General features: G+C 41.5%; 2 protein-coding genes and 1 pseudogene across 4 annotated transcripts in view; 1 reads left to right on the forward strand and 2 right to left on the reverse strand.

The window, feature by feature from the left end:
- Nucleotides 1-7,880: 7,880 nt before the first annotated feature.
- LOC110527117 (protein SAND pseudogene) lies at nt 7,881-8,812 on the reverse strand (annotated as a pseudogene).
- A 2,439-nt stretch (nt 8,813-11,251) lies between these two features.
- Nucleotides 11,252-16,711, forward strand: traip (TRAF-interacting protein). Of its 2 annotated transcripts, none has more exons than XM_021609480.3 (16): nt 11,252-11,668; nt 12,315-12,426; nt 12,612-12,669; nt 12,813-12,899; nt 13,034-13,073; nt 13,191-13,318; nt 13,416-13,510; nt 13,625-13,738; nt 14,312-14,399; nt 14,523-14,612; nt 14,740-14,828; nt 14,944-15,099; nt 15,212-15,263; nt 15,418-15,525; nt 15,755-15,805; nt 15,999-16,711. In XM_021609480.3, the coding sequence occupies exons 2-16, from the start codon at nt 12,329-12,331 to the stop codon at nt 16,110-16,112; spliced, it is 1,368 nt and encodes a 455-aa protein (XP_021465155.1). In that variant the 5' UTR covers nt 11,252-11,668; nt 12,315-12,328; the 3' UTR covers nt 16,113-16,711. The 2 variants fall into 2 exon arrangements, with proteins under 2 accessions (XP_021465155.1, XP_021465154.1); XM_021609479.3 differs by having other exon boundaries at nt 11,328-12,082.
- Nucleotides 16,712-17,313: 602 nt separating this feature from the next.
- The window catches only part of LOC110527890 (metabotropic glutamate receptor 6), a 30,887-nt gene continuing 29,435 nt past the window's right edge, over nt 17,314-18,765 (reverse strand). For both annotated transcript variants that reach the window (XM_021609481.3, XM_090240999.1), the window contains one exon: nt 17,314-18,700. In XM_021609481.3, coding sequence (XP_021465156.1) covers nt 18,697-18,700 — 4 coding nt within the window. In that variant the 3' untranslated portion in view covers nt 17,314-18,696. The remainder of the gene's footprint in view (nt 18,701-18,765) is intronic.

An 18,765-nucleotide genomic window follows, 5' to 3' on the forward strand; every position in this document is an offset into this window, starting at 1 on the left:
CAGGGTCAACGTCCTGCTCAAGGGTACGTCGACAGATCTCCCACAAGATCAAAAACGAGGGCCGAACCAGCGACCTATCAGCCACAGGCCAAAGCTCCCAACCACCAGCCCCCCCCCCCCCTATCTGACAGACTGACTTGCTCCATGGCTCTAATGTTGGCTTACCATCGATGCACCCTCTGCTCAAGCCATACTGACTTTTCCAAACTGCCTCAACTCCATTCGTTTTCTATGTTTAATTCGTTGTTCATTGAGGGATGATGTAGTTTGTTAACAAGAGGACCACAATGGAAATACGTTTCAACACTTTTTTTGTGTTATATTCAATGTTTTTTACATACATTGTATCCACATGTGTGGTTGAAATGTGTCTTTATTTATGTTTCTAATAAATCAAATATATACACATACATATATCCTATACACCCCCGTCACTAGTGCCTGTATTATTGTTTGCCACCTGGCCTTAAATTGTACCAATTACTTTTCCTTGGGCACTCATGCTATTTCAATAATAAATCATTAGATTTTACATTGTGTCAATGATGGCGGATTGATTGACTTCCAAGTTTTTTGTAAAAGTTTTTTCAAGATGTGTGATGAGAAGAAAATTGTCCAGCCCATTGGGTATCTCACTACACCCCCATATGCCATGTCTTGAAATATGCATTGTAATACCACAGACAGAAGGGGTAACCCAGACGGGTCACATGGCTATAAAGCTGAACCATCCGTTTAGAACGTTTTCTCGTTATCCTGTGAGAGCTTTTGTTCCGAAGATACTACAGTGTTTTAGGTGCCATTCTTATGTTCATGTTGCAGCAGTGTGCAGGTGGGAGGTTACTAGATGTGAGAAATGTGCGGGAGGGCATGAGATTAAGGAACGTGTAGTATTGGTGGAGAAAGTTGTGTGTCTGTAAGCTGTGGGGGTACCCATGGGGCTGGAGATCAGAGGTGTCCGGTCAGGGAAAGGTAGGTTGAGGTTGCCAGGGTCAGAGTAATACAGAAAGTGTCATATGCTGAAACAGTGAAGAGAGTGGTAGAGGAAGATGGGTACAGGGTAAGGGATCCTGAGAATATTCCTGTGAGTAGTCAGAGACCAATAGAGAGGGATGGGAATAATATTTGCTTCGGTCAGGTGGGTTTCTTAGCATTCATAGCCATGATTGTCAACAGTACTGCAGAAATGGAACGTAGGTCACAGAAAATAGAGGTTGTGGTGGCAGCTACAGACAATTACTTGGGATTGCAAGGTTTTACTGCAGAAGATTTGTTGGGGGTGTTAAGTGGTAGTGTTCTGTACTTGCAGAACATTGGCCTGGAAGGCCTGGAATAGGATTAGATAGGGCTAAATAGTGGAATGGGGTCCAATCCCAAAGAAGAAGAAGAAACATTTTTTCTCACCATCAAATATGGTAGTGAGAGGAAGTCCAGTCCCAGGTAATGGGAGAGGATGGATTTTTGTGAAACTGGGACAACATTCTGCAAATCTTCTGATCAATGAAACATCTGATCTCAATAAATGTTTCTGCTTCCAAAACTAGAAACTGTTACAAACACAGTGCACTAAGTTTTATAGACTTGACTAAGTTTTATAGGCACAAACAAAAGTGAAACAAAAGTGTTGTTTAGAAGGAGTGCAAGGTTGAATTAAGTTTGTGCACATGCACACTTCACTGAGGAGGCATTCCCTAATGGAAATATGCAATTCATGCTACAACACGCCAATTGGATCTCAGAAGCTCGTGATTGGCTTTGCCCACCTCCTTGTTGTTCTGCTCACTATGCTTCTCCCACAGTAAATGACATAGGTGAACTATCTTAGGTTAGCGATAAATATCTTTGGTTATACTTCTGACAGCCAACGTCCTAGCTCCACCCACAACTTCCAGACTTTAGCATTCCCAGAAAGCTTGGATTATTGAGTCATTATTGGTTTTACACTTAAGACATTACTACTAGTGTGCTGTAGAATTTGTGAATGTTGTCTCTTGTATAATACATTCTATACATTAGTTTATACTGGATAACATGTTCCAACTTTCCCTCCATCATGTGCCAACAACAGTTCTTTTTAAGTCTTGGTTCTAATAGTTTATATATTTGTTCTAAGATATTGTCAGTTGGATATGCTCTCTGCAAGATTTTATATATCTTCCCTGTCATATGAACATCCTTTTCTGACTCAAATAAGATTTCAAAGACACTTTTGGCTTGCTGCCAAATATAAGGTGACAACTAAATAATTGTTGATGAATCCTAAATCATCCTTTTATGGATATGTAATCTGGATCATGTGAGATATAAATAAAAGTGTGCATATGGGATCAACTACCCCCAAGCAGATAAGAAAAAGAACTTGAACACACAATAATGTCTCTGCTTTGGACTGGGCAATACATGTATCACCAGGCCAGAAAAAATGTTGTGGAGCTTGCATTATGTGGTCAATGGATTTATCTGTCTAGATACCCGTTTGCACATGAAAACACAGTTAAAGGATATATTTAGTGATAAGTGATTATTGTATGTTGGAATCAAAATAAACCCTACTCTAGCTTCTGTGTAAACCAAATTGAGCAGCTTGAGACAAACCATTGCTTGATTAAATACAGACCCTTAAACTCTGACACCCTGGTTTTGTCTGACATCCTAGTCAAGTCCATACACTTACTGTAAGAGAAAACATAATCCTAGACTTACCACCACCATGAAATTCAACTGACTCTTAATATACCTAGCCTACTCCCTGAGTCAGCAAGGGAATGGATGACACCCAAAAACAGTTCAATTGCATGCCTTTCATGCACTTGAGTATGATGCCAATCTTGACCCATTTAATAGATCACACTGTACATCATGAAAAATACCATCTAAAAATCATCACATATAGAATATACATTATCTTATACTGTATCTTCATATACACAGGAATGAGAATCATTAAAATAATCTGCATTCCTGCCAAGAGTAGTACAGGAAGTCCCATTGCTCCTCTGGAGAGTCCCTCAAGGTTGCTCTGTTGTCCAAAATACTTCAAATCAAAATATTATGATATGTAACTTTTAAGTTGCGTGTACAATATTTGAAACTATTGGTCAGTCCAAAACGTATTTTTAATTCTGTCATGTTACCAAGTCATTTACGGATTCTATGCCTTTAGTCTTCAATGTGGACCAATGTATTGGGGAATTCTGAAAAGCTCTCCAAGGATTGCTCCATAAGGTTTTGTTTTCAGGGTGTTATATTGGCTCTTGAGAATACGTTTCATTTTCTTCCATGTTCTTATAGTGTTCTTCACTATGAAGTTGTTAATGTTCTTAGCTTTATCGTTTATCCACATAAAAAGACCCTGGAGATGAGCATGCGCATCTTCAATATGTACCCATTACTCCTCTTTAGTGCATTTAACTATATGTCGCAAGTAGAAGCCTTGGGTGGCAAGTTGATACCATTCCAAGTCTGGAAGGTTACAACCACTATCAGACTTAAGAAGATGTAAAACTTTACTTTTTATTAAAATAATTTTATTTGCCCATATGAAGTCTATATTGTCTCTTGTAAGTAGCCTATGTGGTTAAAGTGGCAACAGCAGATGAAACAATAAGTGTCCCCTGCCACTGCTTCGCTAAAAGCCTGAGGAGAGAAATGTAACCACTATCACATTTCTAGACAGAGCTATGGATACAAGGACTGACCATCCATGATATCAACATTATAGTTTTAACCATGTTTTGAAGCGATATAGTGTTTGTTTACATTTACTTTGTGTCACGCCCTGGTCTTAGTATTTTGTGTTTTCTTTATTATTTTGGTTAGGCCAGGGTGTGACATGGGTTTATTATGTGGTGTGTTTTGTCTTGGGGTTTTTGTAGGTATTGGGATTGTGGTATAGTGGGGTTGTCTAGAATAGTCTATGGCTGTCTGGAGTGGTTCTCAATCAGAGGCAGGTGTTTATCGTTGTCTCTGATTGGGAACCATATTTAGGCAGCCATATTCTTTGAGTGTGTTGTGGGTGATTGTTCCTGTCTCTGTGTTAGTTTGCACCAAAATAGGCTGTTTAGGTTTTCACGGTATGTTTATTGTTTTGTATTGTTCATGTTTATATTTTATTAAACATGTATCGAAATAACCACGCTGCATTTTGGTCCGCCTCTCCTTCGACAAAAGAAAACCTTAACACTTTGTTTAGAAACATTGGAGTAAAACAAGCTTATAGTTTGTGTTCAGATTGAATACGACAGTTGAACTAAGCTCATGGGGCATTTATAAATTAAATCCTTTAAGAATCAATGGGTACATATCATTCATATTACAAGTCCAAAAATGGATGTAGCTACTGCAGATTGCTAGCCTGACAACTCACACTAAAATCTTCCGCTGCTCTGTCGTTTGCTACATACTTTAGTCTGAGACTGCCATCATTGAAGTCGTTTGTGGTGACGAAGGGAGTTGTACAAAAAAAAATTATCAGCGATTGGATCGTCTCTAACCAATCAGAGTGTCAAAGCCAATGAAGAATTTTCAAACCAACACTTTACCCACGTGTGTTCTGGCTTTGGCCCAACCCATCAGTTTCTGGAGCAATCAGATGGCCCAGAACGTGTTCGCATTCGGTGAAGGGTTGGAGAGGTACTCAGATCCAGGCTCATTGCGTAGAAAAAAATAACGTCTCTGGGCGTAGCCTAGCGTTTGGCCGGAGCAAGGAGTCTGGGTAGCCAGGCAAGCAGATTGGTTTTTATTTAGTAACTATTTAAGCGGCAAAGGTCATATCTGATGCCAGTTGTCTTATGATAGCCTACAGACAAAATCCTCACACTGTGTTGTATTCAGATATTAACACTTGTCCAATGAACTTGTCCAAATGAAATCCTTTGCCTGCTTTTTAAAGCTACTTTTACTATTAATTTGCTTGATCTCCAAGGGAAGGCTATTCCACAGACATACCTGTATGGAAAAAAAATGCTCCTCGCAGTACTGTTTACTCTTGGGATTTTACAAGACAAAACACTAGGGCTGGTATTGTGACTGTGTTGGTTATAGACCATATCAATGTGGTTTTTCATGTAACCTGGGGCACAATCATTTAAGATGTCAAACATATGATTCAGTTTAAGTTGGTCCACTCTGGACTCCAAAGGCAACAAGTCCACCTCCCGGAACTCCTGCATCCCTATGTGGGTCCTAGGGGGGACATTCAGCATATACCTGATAACATTATTTTGCATGACCTGCATGCTCTCATTCAGCTTTAGCCCACTATACCACAAGATACTTTCCCAAGCAGATCACCTTTGACAGTGAAATCCTTCATCCAAAACCCAAGCAACAAATAAAGACACAAATAATAATTAAAATAACTCATCTGAGCAACACAACTGTAATCATGGGAGACTTTTCCCCTTGGAGTATGCAGATAAACAAAAGAGTGGAATTAATAGAAGTATGTGTTTAAAGTAGGTGCATATACAGTACTGTAAGTAGAGTGCATGGGGCTAACTGCATTACAGTCAGAAAGTGAGATTAATCTTTCTTGGTTTCATCAATTAATGGGCTAACCATTACGGACTCTTTTGACAATAGAAGGCATGTTTCCATTGACCCACGTGTATTTGACAAAAGCAAGTCGCAAAAAACAACAACATTAGGACGTGTAATGGAAACGGCAACTATAAGAGAACTGTTCTAAACAGCGTCATTTTTATCTGCTCAACGGGTGGATTCTTATTTTGTCTGGCTTTCTTAATTTGTCACGACTTCCGCTGAAGTTGGTGCCTCTCCTTGTTCGGGCGACGTTCGGTGGTTGTCGTCACCGGCTTTCTAGCTGCCACCGATCCATGTTTATTTTTCCATTTGTTATGTCTTGAGTGTACACACCTGGTTCCCATTAAGTTATTATTATTTCCCTATTTAACCCTCTGGTTCCCATTATATTTTATGCGTGACTATCCCTGCGTGGATTATGTTGGCTGATATATTTTACTTTTTTAAAGTACGTTATTTTACTCAATTCTGTGTCCTGCGCTTGACTCCGTCATCACCTCTGCACAACTGACATAATTGCAACAAATGATGGAAACTGTTTTTCGAATAAATTATGATTGCTGAATCATTTTGAAGGTACCCGGGCACGTTGTGATCACGTAACTATAGCTAAAGCTCCACTCCACATTTAAGTATAAATCCCTACTGCTTGCTTAATCTTTTTTCTCAACTATACACATTGTTTCTTCCAGGACAAGGATTGTCCTGACTTTCAATAATGCCTGAATTGCTTCACCTTGTTTTTCTGGTTGGCTGGCTCACCTGGATAAAACGTTCACTATGCAATTATTTCAAATCTACAGGAGCGCACGTTTTACCATGGCACGGACCGTGGCGATACGTTGGCAGGGCACATTATAATTATTAACATATGGCAAATTAACGACAGGTCTATTACAGTTTCAAATAATCATCATCTTATAGCAATTGGGACACCCATCACAGATTTCAGCATTGTTATTAATAGAAATGTCTACTGCATATCTCTCAATTCCCAATAAGTCAACCACCAATTAAAATCATGAAATTCCGTTTGATAAAACATAGCTTTACCCTCATTGTGATTACCTAATTTTACCCCCTGATGACCATAGACTGAAGAATCTGCAAAGAGCAAACAGACTGCATATGCACAAAAGTGATGCATGATGATTTGTTGGCATTACATCCATGACCTACAATAGTGTCCATCCGTCTTCAAGGTCACGAGGCAGCAGGTTTAGAGGGCCAGGGTTTCTTAGTGCTGTAGCTAGGTCAGCTGTGGGCTCAGTATGTCAGGGAACTGAGGACAAAGAGGCAGTCCTCCTCCCTCTTGATCCACTCCAGCAGCTTATTAACAGCGGCCACGGCCTTGGTTCCCAGGGGACTGAAACAGCGGTAGAGCTCAATGCCACTTGTCACCTGACGGAGAGGTAGGGTAATGGAAGAGGGTTTAGAGGAGAGATTAATAACCATGGTATTACAGATATCCCCTGAAGAGAGCCACATGGACAAACATCTTCCTTCTACACTACAAGACTGTGCATTTCAAGATCAGCTGCAATGGTATAAAACCAGTGTACTATGCTTACCCAGGCCAGCATGTTCTCAGTCTCTCCACAGCGGTAGATGGAGCGCAGGGGGCGTGTCGGGTGGTGCAAGTGGCTTTGGAGGTACTGGTACAATCCCATCAGCCTCTCCTGCTCCTCTACAGATTGGTATAGCAGGGGCAGCTCAGGGCTGGTGGAAGACACAGAAACAGAATGGGGGAAAAAATAGGTAAGACGGGTATCAAGGACTATAAACCGTATAAGCCGTGATGGTGTACACCAGTGGCTCCCAAACTGTGGTTCCCCAACCAGTGGCTTCCAAACTGTGGTTCCCCAAAAAATTATATTATTGTTTATTTTTTAAAGGAACTCAGTCCGGCTTTCAACTTACTCTTGAAAGTTTTCATAGTAGAATGCACAAGGAGCAATTTAAAAATTGAGTAGTGTTTTCCTCTTGTCATGTCAGTCATGCATACCATAGAGAGCTATTTATAACTTTTCAGAAATGTCCACATCAACTAGTCCATGTCAGCTAACATTTTCAGCTAGGTTGTTTAGCCCATAGAATTTGTTGTAATGTTTGAGTCACTTAAATATCACACATTAGACATGGCAAAATGTATAGAATTGCAAGAAAATTAGCTTTAAAACTGCTACATTTGCTCTGCACCCCATGACAAGATGTGTAGAATTGCAGGAAAGCTTTAAAGCTGAAAAATATATATTCAGCAACATGAGGGGTGTGAACAGTTTGTACCATGAAAAGTGCTTGTGCCAATAGAAATAGACATGGCATGCATGGGGGGGCGTGTGATGTTCCCCAATACTTGTAAGGAGGGCCTGAGTGAAAAACTTTGGGAACCCCTGTTGTACATTACATAAATCGTCCATACTCACCTTGTGTAGATTCCAGAGCTCTTGGACTTGTACAGAAAGTGCCTGAGCTCTGGGATGTCGACCTGGCTTGACAGAGTAGCTGGGGCACTTCAGCGCCTCCTTCAAGGCCTTGTAGGCAGTGCATTGGCTCAGCCGCTCCAGGAAGCGGTGCTTGCAATCAGAAAGGTAAAAAAATTCCTCCCGGTCGGCGGACACCAGGATGAAGCAAAGGTCAGAGGCCAGCTCCAGGTAAGAGATGTGGGTGTGGAAGAAGCCAGCAGTGCTGAACTTAGGGTGGCAGATGGGCGTCCAGCCTTCACCCTCGCGGAAATATGACGCCCACCAGGTTGAAGAGCAGGTGCAGGTTCATATGGTGCAGGTACTGGTCCTTCTTGCGTACCAGAGAGACCAGGCAGTCCCCAGCCAGGAGGATGGAGAAGACCAGGTTCTTGGTCTTGGCAGCCGGGAGGAGACCAAGTCGCTGGTGGAGCTGGCAAGGGGGAGGCAAGTGACAGTGCTGACGAGCAGGCCCGGGTCACGGTCCAACAGACGCAGCAGGTTGTCCGTGAGATGCTCGGAGCCTGTCAGTAGGCGGCCCAGGTCATAGTTCTGCTTGTGCTGGAAGATGTGGTTGAGCTGGGTGAGGTTGAGCAGGCTGACGATCTGGTAGTAGATGTACTGCAGCTCACGCGTCAGCTCTCTATCTGACTGACAGGTACGGGATACGCCCACTAGGACCAGAGGAGTTTCGCGAAGGAACACCACTTTGTAACTGTCTTGAACAGAAGATTTGAATGAGAGGGCAATGACACATCTACAGTACAGACAGATCGTTTTTTTGCAATATGGCATATCTTACTGACTGCGATTTGAATTGCATAGCCTACTTTATAGTTGTTCACTATGTTTCACTGACAAAAACTATGGCAAAGCTACTTTACCCTCTAACTCTAATTTTCCACTCCACAGAGATACTCCCCAAATCTTCTACTCACCTGTGTGAATGGAGCAAATGATACTGTTGTCTGCCTTCACGACGAAGACCAGGCACCATCATGACCCCCATGGTGTTGGAGAGGGCCTCCTTTGTGCCGTAGCGTGAGTAGATGGGCTTGCCTGCCTCGCTCAGTACAAACATGTTTCCTGTGGCTACGACAGGCTTCACTGCACACATCCTCTTCCTTAATCCTGCTTTCTGGGCACACCTCCTCCTCTACCTCCACCTTATGCTGCTGCTCCTTCTGGGTCTCCTCCTCAGCCCCCAGACACAGAGCCTCCTCCTTTACAGACGGTCTTGACTCCCAAAGCACAGAGTCTCTTTCAGTTTCGATCTCAGTAGTCACCTCACTGTCAGCAGTCAGGTCCTCAAAGGACTGTACATGAACAAACACTCTCCTGGCCAGCACCTGTGAAGATGAGATGTTTTTAATACAGTGAATCTTGACATAAACCCATTCTCGTAAAAAAAAAACGTGAATACAGGGGGAGCATATATGGCTTAACTAACAGCAAACCCTGGGTTAAATATTGATTGGTCTGTTATACTGTTGTGAAGGACAATTGTATGTCTGTGCTTTTCTAATAACCAATTTGACTGGGTTCATGCAAGTGACTGATTGATCGTGCCTGGGAGGAATCCTCACTATCAGTATCTGCAATTTGGCAGTACGCCCAGAACATTGTCTTGAGAACCAAAAGGGGTGTCTCAGTTTCAAGGTCTCAGCTTGGAGGGAAGAGGCCTCGTGAGGTATTGGTTGGTTACATGCATGAACCAAACGTTAACGATGAATCAATTATGAATAATGAATAAGCTAAAATCATGCAAATATAACTTGTCTGTGTAAGAAGTATATACTGTGAGATAACTAATGGGACTTCCTCGGCAGAGCTCACTTCAGACCTGCACTTTATGCATCTAAGTTTGACTATGACCTCTCCAGCTTGCTGATTACTTTAGGTGTCCCTGGTGGTAATTTCCACGACACTGTACTATTACTTACAAATGTCAATTGATGAAATAGTGAAATCTACAGGGGAACAAAGGAAATTAGTAAAAGTGTAATAAAGTATAAGTGAATTCAGTTTATGGATCTTGCTGGAAGGACAGAGAACTGAGCTGTTTCAACTGTGCTTTGACTGCGACACTGAAAACAGTCATTCCAGATAAAGATCATGAATGGTGTGTATTATGAATTTGTTTATTTTACCTTTATTTAGCCAGGTAAGCTAGTTGAGAACAAGTTCTCATTTACAACTGCGACCTGGCCAAGATAAAGCAAAACAGTGCGACACAAACAACAACACAGTTACACATGGAATAAACAAGCGTACAGTTAAAAACACAATAGAAAAAAAGAAAGTCTATATACAGTGTGCGCAAATGGCGTGAGGAGGTAGGCAATAAATAGCCAATAGGAGTGAAGTATTTACAATTTAGCAGATTAATACTGGAGTGATAAATGAGCAGATGATGATGTGCAAGTAGAGATACTGGTGTGCAAAAGAGCAGAAAAGTAAATAAAAACAATATGGGGATGAGGTAGGTAGATTGGGTGGGCTATTTACAGATGGACTGAGTATGATACACTGACAGTTTTTCTGTGTGACTATGTTGTTATCATGATAAAAAAAATAAAAGGGAAATATGACTGGTACAACACTCTTCAGTCAATGGCTATGGTCATAGAGATGGAAAGAGGCCTCATCATTGTACCTGTGCCATTGTGGTGTATGTCACAGCATGAGCAATGCCATTGAGCCTTTCTTCTTCACGATTGGCAGATCCCTCCTGGTGACCCTGTTGGAGTCATGTCCAACTGGGTCACCAGGAGGGATCAGCCAATGAAGTTGGAAATTACACACTGTTGACTACATTAAAATGGTGGAAGCGCTCAATGGAGCTGCGGTGCCAATGCTAAGACAGCTTTTCGGCCACTAGAGGCCTCTATCATTCTCTGGCAATAATGTAAAACCACAATGTTAACAACTTGAGCTGAACTTCTTTGAGCTGTTCCTGATCTGCTGAGACGGAAAACAGATAGAAATATCTGTCATTGTTCTCCAGATGTATAAATGTGAAGCATCCGATTGGCGTTTCCACTCACTACCAAATATGGTGGTGAGAGGAAGCCCAGTTGCCGGCAGTGGGAAATGATGGAACTTTGGCCTTGCTACATTCTTCAAATGTTCTCATTGATGAAACATGTGATCTCAATACAGTTTTGTTTCCAAAATTCAAATCTGTTACGAGCAGAGTGGACCCTTTTGTCGACTTTACTCAGTCAAAGTTTCCAAAAAGTGCTAGATTCCAATCTCGCTAGATCCTGCTAGGCTCTGCCCCTCTCCTTGCTTGTTCTGCCCACTATTACACATTTGTTCACATTGGAAACGACAGGCCGTGGTCTATCTTGAGTTAGTTATGAACATCATTTAGCTGCTAGATATGCAGCTAAATAGAATAGTTAAGAAGCTGAAAAAGTTTCCTGCGTGTAACGTTACACAAAATATTATTAAATCATAGCTACCTCTAATTTCTTCGAGTCGAGTTAAAATGCATATTGAATGTTGTAACGTTAACCGTTGACTGTCACTGTATAAAATAATACCACTCGCTTGGGCTGGCTAGCACATCATTTTCTGACAGAGAAGGTACAGGGGTGCAATCATTAGTACACAGTTTCGTTTTGCAACAGAAACGAGTTTATTTTCGACAAATTCAGGTATGTCCCTATTTTCTCCACATTTTCGCTCGTATTGGATACGTTCCCGAATGCTTATATTTTCACTTCACGATGGTTTGCATGGCCTTGATTGCCACAGATTCGTTCATATTTTCGGCGGGTTTAGCTCGCTATTTGTGTTGCGGTTAACACTATTTCAGGGTTGAAAGAATGCCACGGTTTATCTCAGAGTAATCTCTTTTACGGCAGAACTCAGACTGAAAGAAAGCAGACAGGAAGATATCTGAACGTACCATTTAGATGATTACGTACACGCAAGGGGCGGGGACTTTTACGTTCGAACTGCGCCGCGCGAGTGTTGTGCGTGCTAGCTAGGCGTAAACAGGATTTCATAGTTATTCGAACTGCAATGAATAATATACGTTAATGTAACAAATACTCGATAGCTTTAAGGTAAATACGGGCGAATGTATGCAACACAGCCTGCTGTATCGTAGGTGACAATGAGGGTTAACAGCTATCTAGTTGGCTAGCTAGGTTGCTAACTATTGGTTAGATAACTATTGGCAATAATAGCAAAGCTAGCTAGCTAGCAATTTAGCTACCGGTAGCTGATATCAACATTAGAACCAGCAAACATGACTATGTTGAACACAAACATGATAACTTGCTTTTTTCTTGACAGGGTGGTCTTCAAAAATGCCTATTCGTGCCTACTGTACCATCTGTTCAGATTTCTTCGATCACTCCAGAGATGTGGCTGCCATCCACTGTGGGCACACCTTCCACTATGAATGGTGAGTTACCAATGACTGTCAGATGAATCAGTCTCTACATTAAGGAAATAGTTTGACTAGCCAGTACTTGTGGCCTAGCTAGCCAGTACTTGTGGCCTAGCTACACTAGCCAGTACTTGTGGCCTAGTCTAGCTATTGTTAAATGTCAGTTGTGTGTAACTTTTCACTCTTTCCTCTGCTTACAGTCTTCTTCAGTGGTTTCAGACCGCCCCCAACAAGACATGTCCACAATGTAGAAAACAGGTAGGACTAACTTGCTATACTGCTGACACCCTTCTGAACACTGGTGTTTCATTCTGTACACGTTACATCAATCCCATTCATCTCAAAATAACCCTACAAATACTTTTTCTACATGTTCATCTTTGTCTGGACTCTCCCCTCAGGTTAGCACCAGACACATTATCAACAAGTTGTTCTTTGACATTGGTGGTGAAGGAGAGGGATCCTCTGCGGATCCAGAGTGTTTGCAGGTAGGCCTACACCAGGAGGACTACCATCTTGACTCACGTTGTGGCAACATTGAATAGAACATTGTCATGGTGTGTGAATTTGGGATATTATTGTATGATGTCGCTTATTCAGTGTTTCATTTTTTCTTCTGCAGAACGAGCTCGATAGAATGAAAGCTGTTTTAAGTACCAAAGGTAAGAGGCCAGTGAACATAACTGATGCTTGCTTTGATAGACCACGTGTCATTATGATGGTGTAACTGTTTTTGCCATTTGGACAGCTGAAACATTGACTTGTATTTCTATCCTCAGAGAGAGACTGGAGGGACAGACTGAAGATGGTAGAGGGCTTGAAGGAGACTGTGGACAGGCAGAAGAAAGACCTGGACATTGTTAGGAAGGAGATTGGCGAGAAAGATATGCTCTGCTCAGTTCTCAGGGTAGGATGTTAAGTTGTCAAACATAAAGCCAAATGTATTTACATGCTCCTTTCTACCTGACATCTCTCTAACATTCTGAGGGTTTTGGAACTTTCAGAAACAGATGAAATACCTGGAGAACCAGCAGAGTGAGACTCAGGCTGCTAAGGAGGAGGCCCGACGACTCAGGACCAAAATGAAAACATATGAGAGGTAGCCCACAGACTCGCACAATAACAATTTTCTGACTTTTGTGCCAACCCAAACCATACTGTGCTGGCTTGTATATTTTACGTGTGTGTGTGTGTGTGTCCTTGTCCTTCCCAGTCTGGATGTGGTGTTACAGGGTCAGAGGGCTGAGGTGGAATCCATGATCAGTGACATGGGTGTTGGCCAGGCTGCCATGGAGGAGCTCTCCATCTACTGCATCTCTCTCAAGAAGTAAGGAATGTCAAACATTTACATTATACACTGAGTATAGCAAACATTAGGAACGCCTTCCTAATATCAAGTTGCATCCCTCCCTTGCCCTCTGAACAGCCTCAATTCATCAGGGAATGGACTCTACAAGGTGTCAAGCGTTCCACAGGGATGCTGGCCCATGTTGACTCCAATGCTTCCCATAGTTGTGTCAAGTTAGCTGGATGTCCTTTGGGGGTGGACCATTCTTCATACACACAGGAAACTGTTGAGCATGAAAAACACAGCAGCGTTGCAGTTCTTGCGTCTGGCACCTGCTACCATACCCCGTTCAAAGGCACTTAAATGTTTTGTCTTGCCCATTCACCCTCTGAATGGCACACATACACAATCCATGCCTTAGTTGTCTCAAGGCTTAAAAACCCTTCTTTAACCTGATTTTAAGTGATATCAATAAGGGATCATAGCTTTCACCTGGTCAGTCTGTCATGGAAAGAGCATGTGTTCTTAATGTTTTGCATTCTCAGTTTACATTGTCAGGGCAACAGTGTTTTGTAAGGATATTTATCAAGTCATTCCTATTATCCTTTGCAGAGAATATGAGAACCTAAAAGGGAGCCTCAGATATTCAAATGAAATGTCTGAAAAGCTCAAAAGGGAGGTGTTTGCTTCAAACAACAAGGTAATACATGTAAAAATATATATATATTTTTTAGAAACACATTCATTGAATTGTTCTGTGATAATGTGGGATGTCTCATCTATTTCCAATCTGAGTCTGACACAGTTTCTCATATCTCTGTAGTTGCAGAAAGCCACAATGGAGATGAACAGGACCAATGATGACATGAAAGCTGTCCAAAATGACTTGACCAACGCAGACAAAGAGATCACTGTAAGGAGCCCTCAATTCTGTAAATTATGAGCACTATACAATTTGCAAAGCTATATTTGGGTAATTAAAAATACTAATGTATTTGAAAATCTGAGTTTACTATTCCACTACTTTTTAACACTGTTAGAGTCTGAAGAAAAAAGTTGAGATTCTTCAAAAGACCCTGAGCACACCAACCCGCACTAACGAAGCCTTGAGCCGACTAGTCTTTGAGAGGTTTGTCACTTCACAAATCGATTTTCTACACAGCGCGTGCTACTTAGTATATAGATACCTTCTTGGTAGATCTGGTGTTAGTCACTGATTGGGGTCTTTCCCCCTTGTCTTTCAGCCCTGCCCCAGTGCAGCTGCAACAGCCCCGTCTCCACCAGCCTGCCAACAGTGAGGACATTGACCTTAACATGACCTTTGACATCACCACCCCTGACCTGGTGGATAAGAGGGCGTCACAGGTCCCATCCAAAAAGATGCGTCTGGATCCAGCCACGTGAGTCTCCCTCTACAGTGTGTCATTGACGAGGGACACATGCTCCTGACACTTATTTGTTAAACGTTTCTGAAGTATTGATCATATTTATCTTTTGTTCTTTCTTTCTCAGGTTGTCGTCCTCGCCAACCAAACACCGTGACAGCGCCTCGTTTGGAAGCAAGGTATTTTACCACTTCCAAGGGTTCACTTAACACATGCACCACATGTACTGACTTTGTGATGACCACATTGCTTTGGATACATTTTAAAGCTAGACGTGTTGTACTTTAGTGTGCATGGCATGCCGTAAGCTTCTGTGTTTATGAATTCTCCCAGGCCAGAGAGGAGGAGGTGCCAATGGGTACATTCTTCCGTAACTCCATTCTGTTCAGGAAGAAGACCTTTGGCAGCATGCTGGACCCCCAGAGGAGTAAACTGGGAGCTGTAAGTAACCTGACTCTATTCTCTTTCCCTCACAACACTACAGTTACTGTATGATTGTTCTGGTGTTTTTCTTACTATGAGCCTGTTCCACATTTTCACACCCTCAATTACAGTGAAGTACAGTGCATTCCACCTAATGACTTCCAAAACATGACCCACAATTGCCCTTGCTTCCCTGTCTTGTTCCTGTCAATGAAATAACAAAATGTATGACTATCTCATATTCCAGGTCAGAAGTGGTTATGATGGACTTGGAGGGAGAACCAAATTCTTCCAACCTGTATCCTTTTCTTAAACCGTACAATTCAGGTTTTGAAGTACATATTGTGACTGTAGTATATCCCCTATGATGTCTATTGATAAATGTCTGTTATACATTACTGTAACTAATCTCATAGGAAACAATCAGGGAGAACAGGAAAATGCCATTTGTTATGGAATGCCATTTTCCTTAATTCGGCCACCCACATCAGTCTCCTTTGTCAGATATTCGCCCGCTCATGATGACGGCAAAGAGAAAAAAGGTTTCCCGACCAGCTCCTCCCAAGATCTCCACCTGTCTTACTCTGGACAGTTATCTGGAGTGACCTATGACCTGTCCATCCCTGACTAATACAGACATGTCAGATGTACCTCTGACACTAGGGGCCAGCCGGTCTGGAACAATCGAGAGAGGAGCAACCTGAATAGGTTTACCAGTCCAGTAAAAGGACTATGGTCTACTTTGGTTTGCACTTCTTACTTGAGGGCTTGTTCCAGGCTTTGGGCATGAATGGGCACAGCAGATGGTTTGGTGTAGAATATTTGTTTTGGTGTATTGAGACTTCTTTTGTCTCATCATGGAACTACGTAGTAATCTTGTTTTGAGGTGTTTCAGTTTCATCTAATTGTAATTAAGTGTGCGGTACAGAGTTATTCTGAGAACTTTCCTGTATTATGAGCATCTGTGAAATGTCAGCCATTTGACTGTTGCACATTACAAAAAAATCTCTTGCGCACTTGAACATTTATTGTTTTACTAACGCTGTCTGAATATTGTAATACAGCACTGTATTGAATATTTGTTTCCCACTTCCCCAGAACATCATCATCTTTTAGTGCTATTTATTTTAGATACATACTTTTACTTGTGATTATTGTGTAAGATCTCTTATGTTTGTGAAATAATAAACTATAGTTTCCTTAACTTGAGTGGGGTGTGTTAATGTATGTTATTTTTTTAGTTTCCACACTATGCATCTCACTATGATACTGTAGCAGAGACGTCCTCTCCACCGCATGGTCCAGTAATGTGTCCCACAGTCCTGTCTCCATGCTACAGAATGGTTAATTAAGTTTCTTTGCCAGCACGTTGCTGTTTTACTGTACATTTTTAATAAATCTCCAGCAGGGGGCAGTGTAATGATGATGGCAGCCTCACAATGGCTACAGTTACAGAAGTGCAATAGTACGAAGGTTGAATTATTGGGTTTTATCTATATTTTCGTTTTCACAGTATTTTTAAGTTAAAATTATTTTTTTAATTAAATACTTTGTTTCCTGAACTTGAGCATAATCCCAGCCAAGCCAAAAAAGAATCTTACTGCAAATAACTTAATGGAAACGGTGCCGCATCCACTGCATTGTGTTCTGACAAAATCAGAACGCAATACCGCTCGACACAGAGTGATTGCTACAATCATGCGATATGCAATGTAGGACTGCTTGGAGTGTGACCTGAACTGGGCTACCGTCATTTTGTGTACCATTACAGTGCCAAAGCATTCATTTTCAAATACGTTTACATAATTTAAATTATATAGTAATTTTATTTTAAGGGAAACTTGTAACATTACATACATTTTGAGAACACAAAAGAGTGATTTAATGGCACAATATTGAAGAACACAAGTGATCATTGATGCTAAAACCAGTGATATTATCAATGAACTCAAGTGTTACCATCAACTGTTCTCACAACCGCAACACCAGCAGCACTATAAAGAAATTAGGAACAATCTACGGAAATGCCATAAGTTGCTGTCTAGTGTCTACCATGTGTTGTTGTGATTCTAACAACAATTGTCTCAGAACACAATATCCTGTTCAGATCCACTGCTTCTCAATTTAGAAAGTAGCATCGTATAGAAGTTATTACTGCTAAAGCAAACTAAACCAAAGCATAACAGAAAATGTTATAATATTAAAATGGTACCTTACATGAGATCTGGCAGTATTGATGTCAGTAATCAGAATTCCCTACAGTTGTTTCTCTTTATCACTATGTCATTCAAGAACCCAACACTAGTTATTCCAGGATAAAGTGGTGCATAGAGAAGCTAGTTCCTTCCAGTGTAATCAGTAAAGTATAACCACGTGTCAAAGTTGTGACACCCATACAAACAGTACTGTGGAAACATTCGTATAATGTACACACAAACTCACAACCCATGCAGTGCTGATAAATCACGTAAACAACGAAGCTTGTTCTCAAAGGATCCTACTTTAGGTCTTCCAGTGAGGAAAAGGTTTAACATTTTATTCACTATTGATCCAACTAATTGTCCTGAGAGAAATTAAAGATAACTAATTCATTGCCATGGTCGCTTAGACATATCCTAATGTAAAAGGAGACTTTGTCCTGAAATCTAGCAAAGCTGTCCACAATGTTCATTGTGTTCTGTTCAGGATTCAGGATGATCCAGGATGATCCAATGCGTTCCATTTACAGTCAGGTCACAGCATCTGTGGCGAGTCAGTGAGTGTGTATTTCAAATTACAGAAAAGGTAGCATCTCCATTTTCCTTTATTTCCATTCCACCCATGAGACAATGTAGCCTTCACCACTGATCAAAAACTGGCTTTTATTCATTTATTTGAATTTTACTTAACCTTTATTTAACTAGGCAAGTCAGTTAAGAACAAATTCTTATTTACAATGACGGCCTACCCTGGCCAAACCCTAACCCGGACGACGCTAGGCCAATTGTGCGCCGCCCTATGGGACTCCCAATCACAGCCAGTTGTGATGCAGCCTGGAATCGAACCAGGGTCTGTAGTGATGCCTTAGACCGCTGCGCCACTCGGGAGCCCCCTCTCTGCATGTGAAGGAGTGCTTTGCCAAGGGAGACCATTATAAGCTGTCGTCTGTTAGGTGCCAGGTGTCGTATTCATCTCTGGTTTCCTGCTGGATTATCTAAAGTGATTGAAGAGAGAGACAATTACCAATTGTTTTAGTGAAAAATGAACACTAATCTGTTT

The sequence above is a fragment of the Oncorhynchus mykiss genome, chromosome 7 (genome assembly GCF_057628025.1).
Source record: "Oncorhynchus mykiss isolate SJ-2025 chromosome 7, ASM5762802v1, whole genome shotgun sequence".
NCBI lineage: Eukaryota > Metazoa > Chordata > Actinopteri > Salmoniformes > Salmonidae > Oncorhynchus > Oncorhynchus mykiss.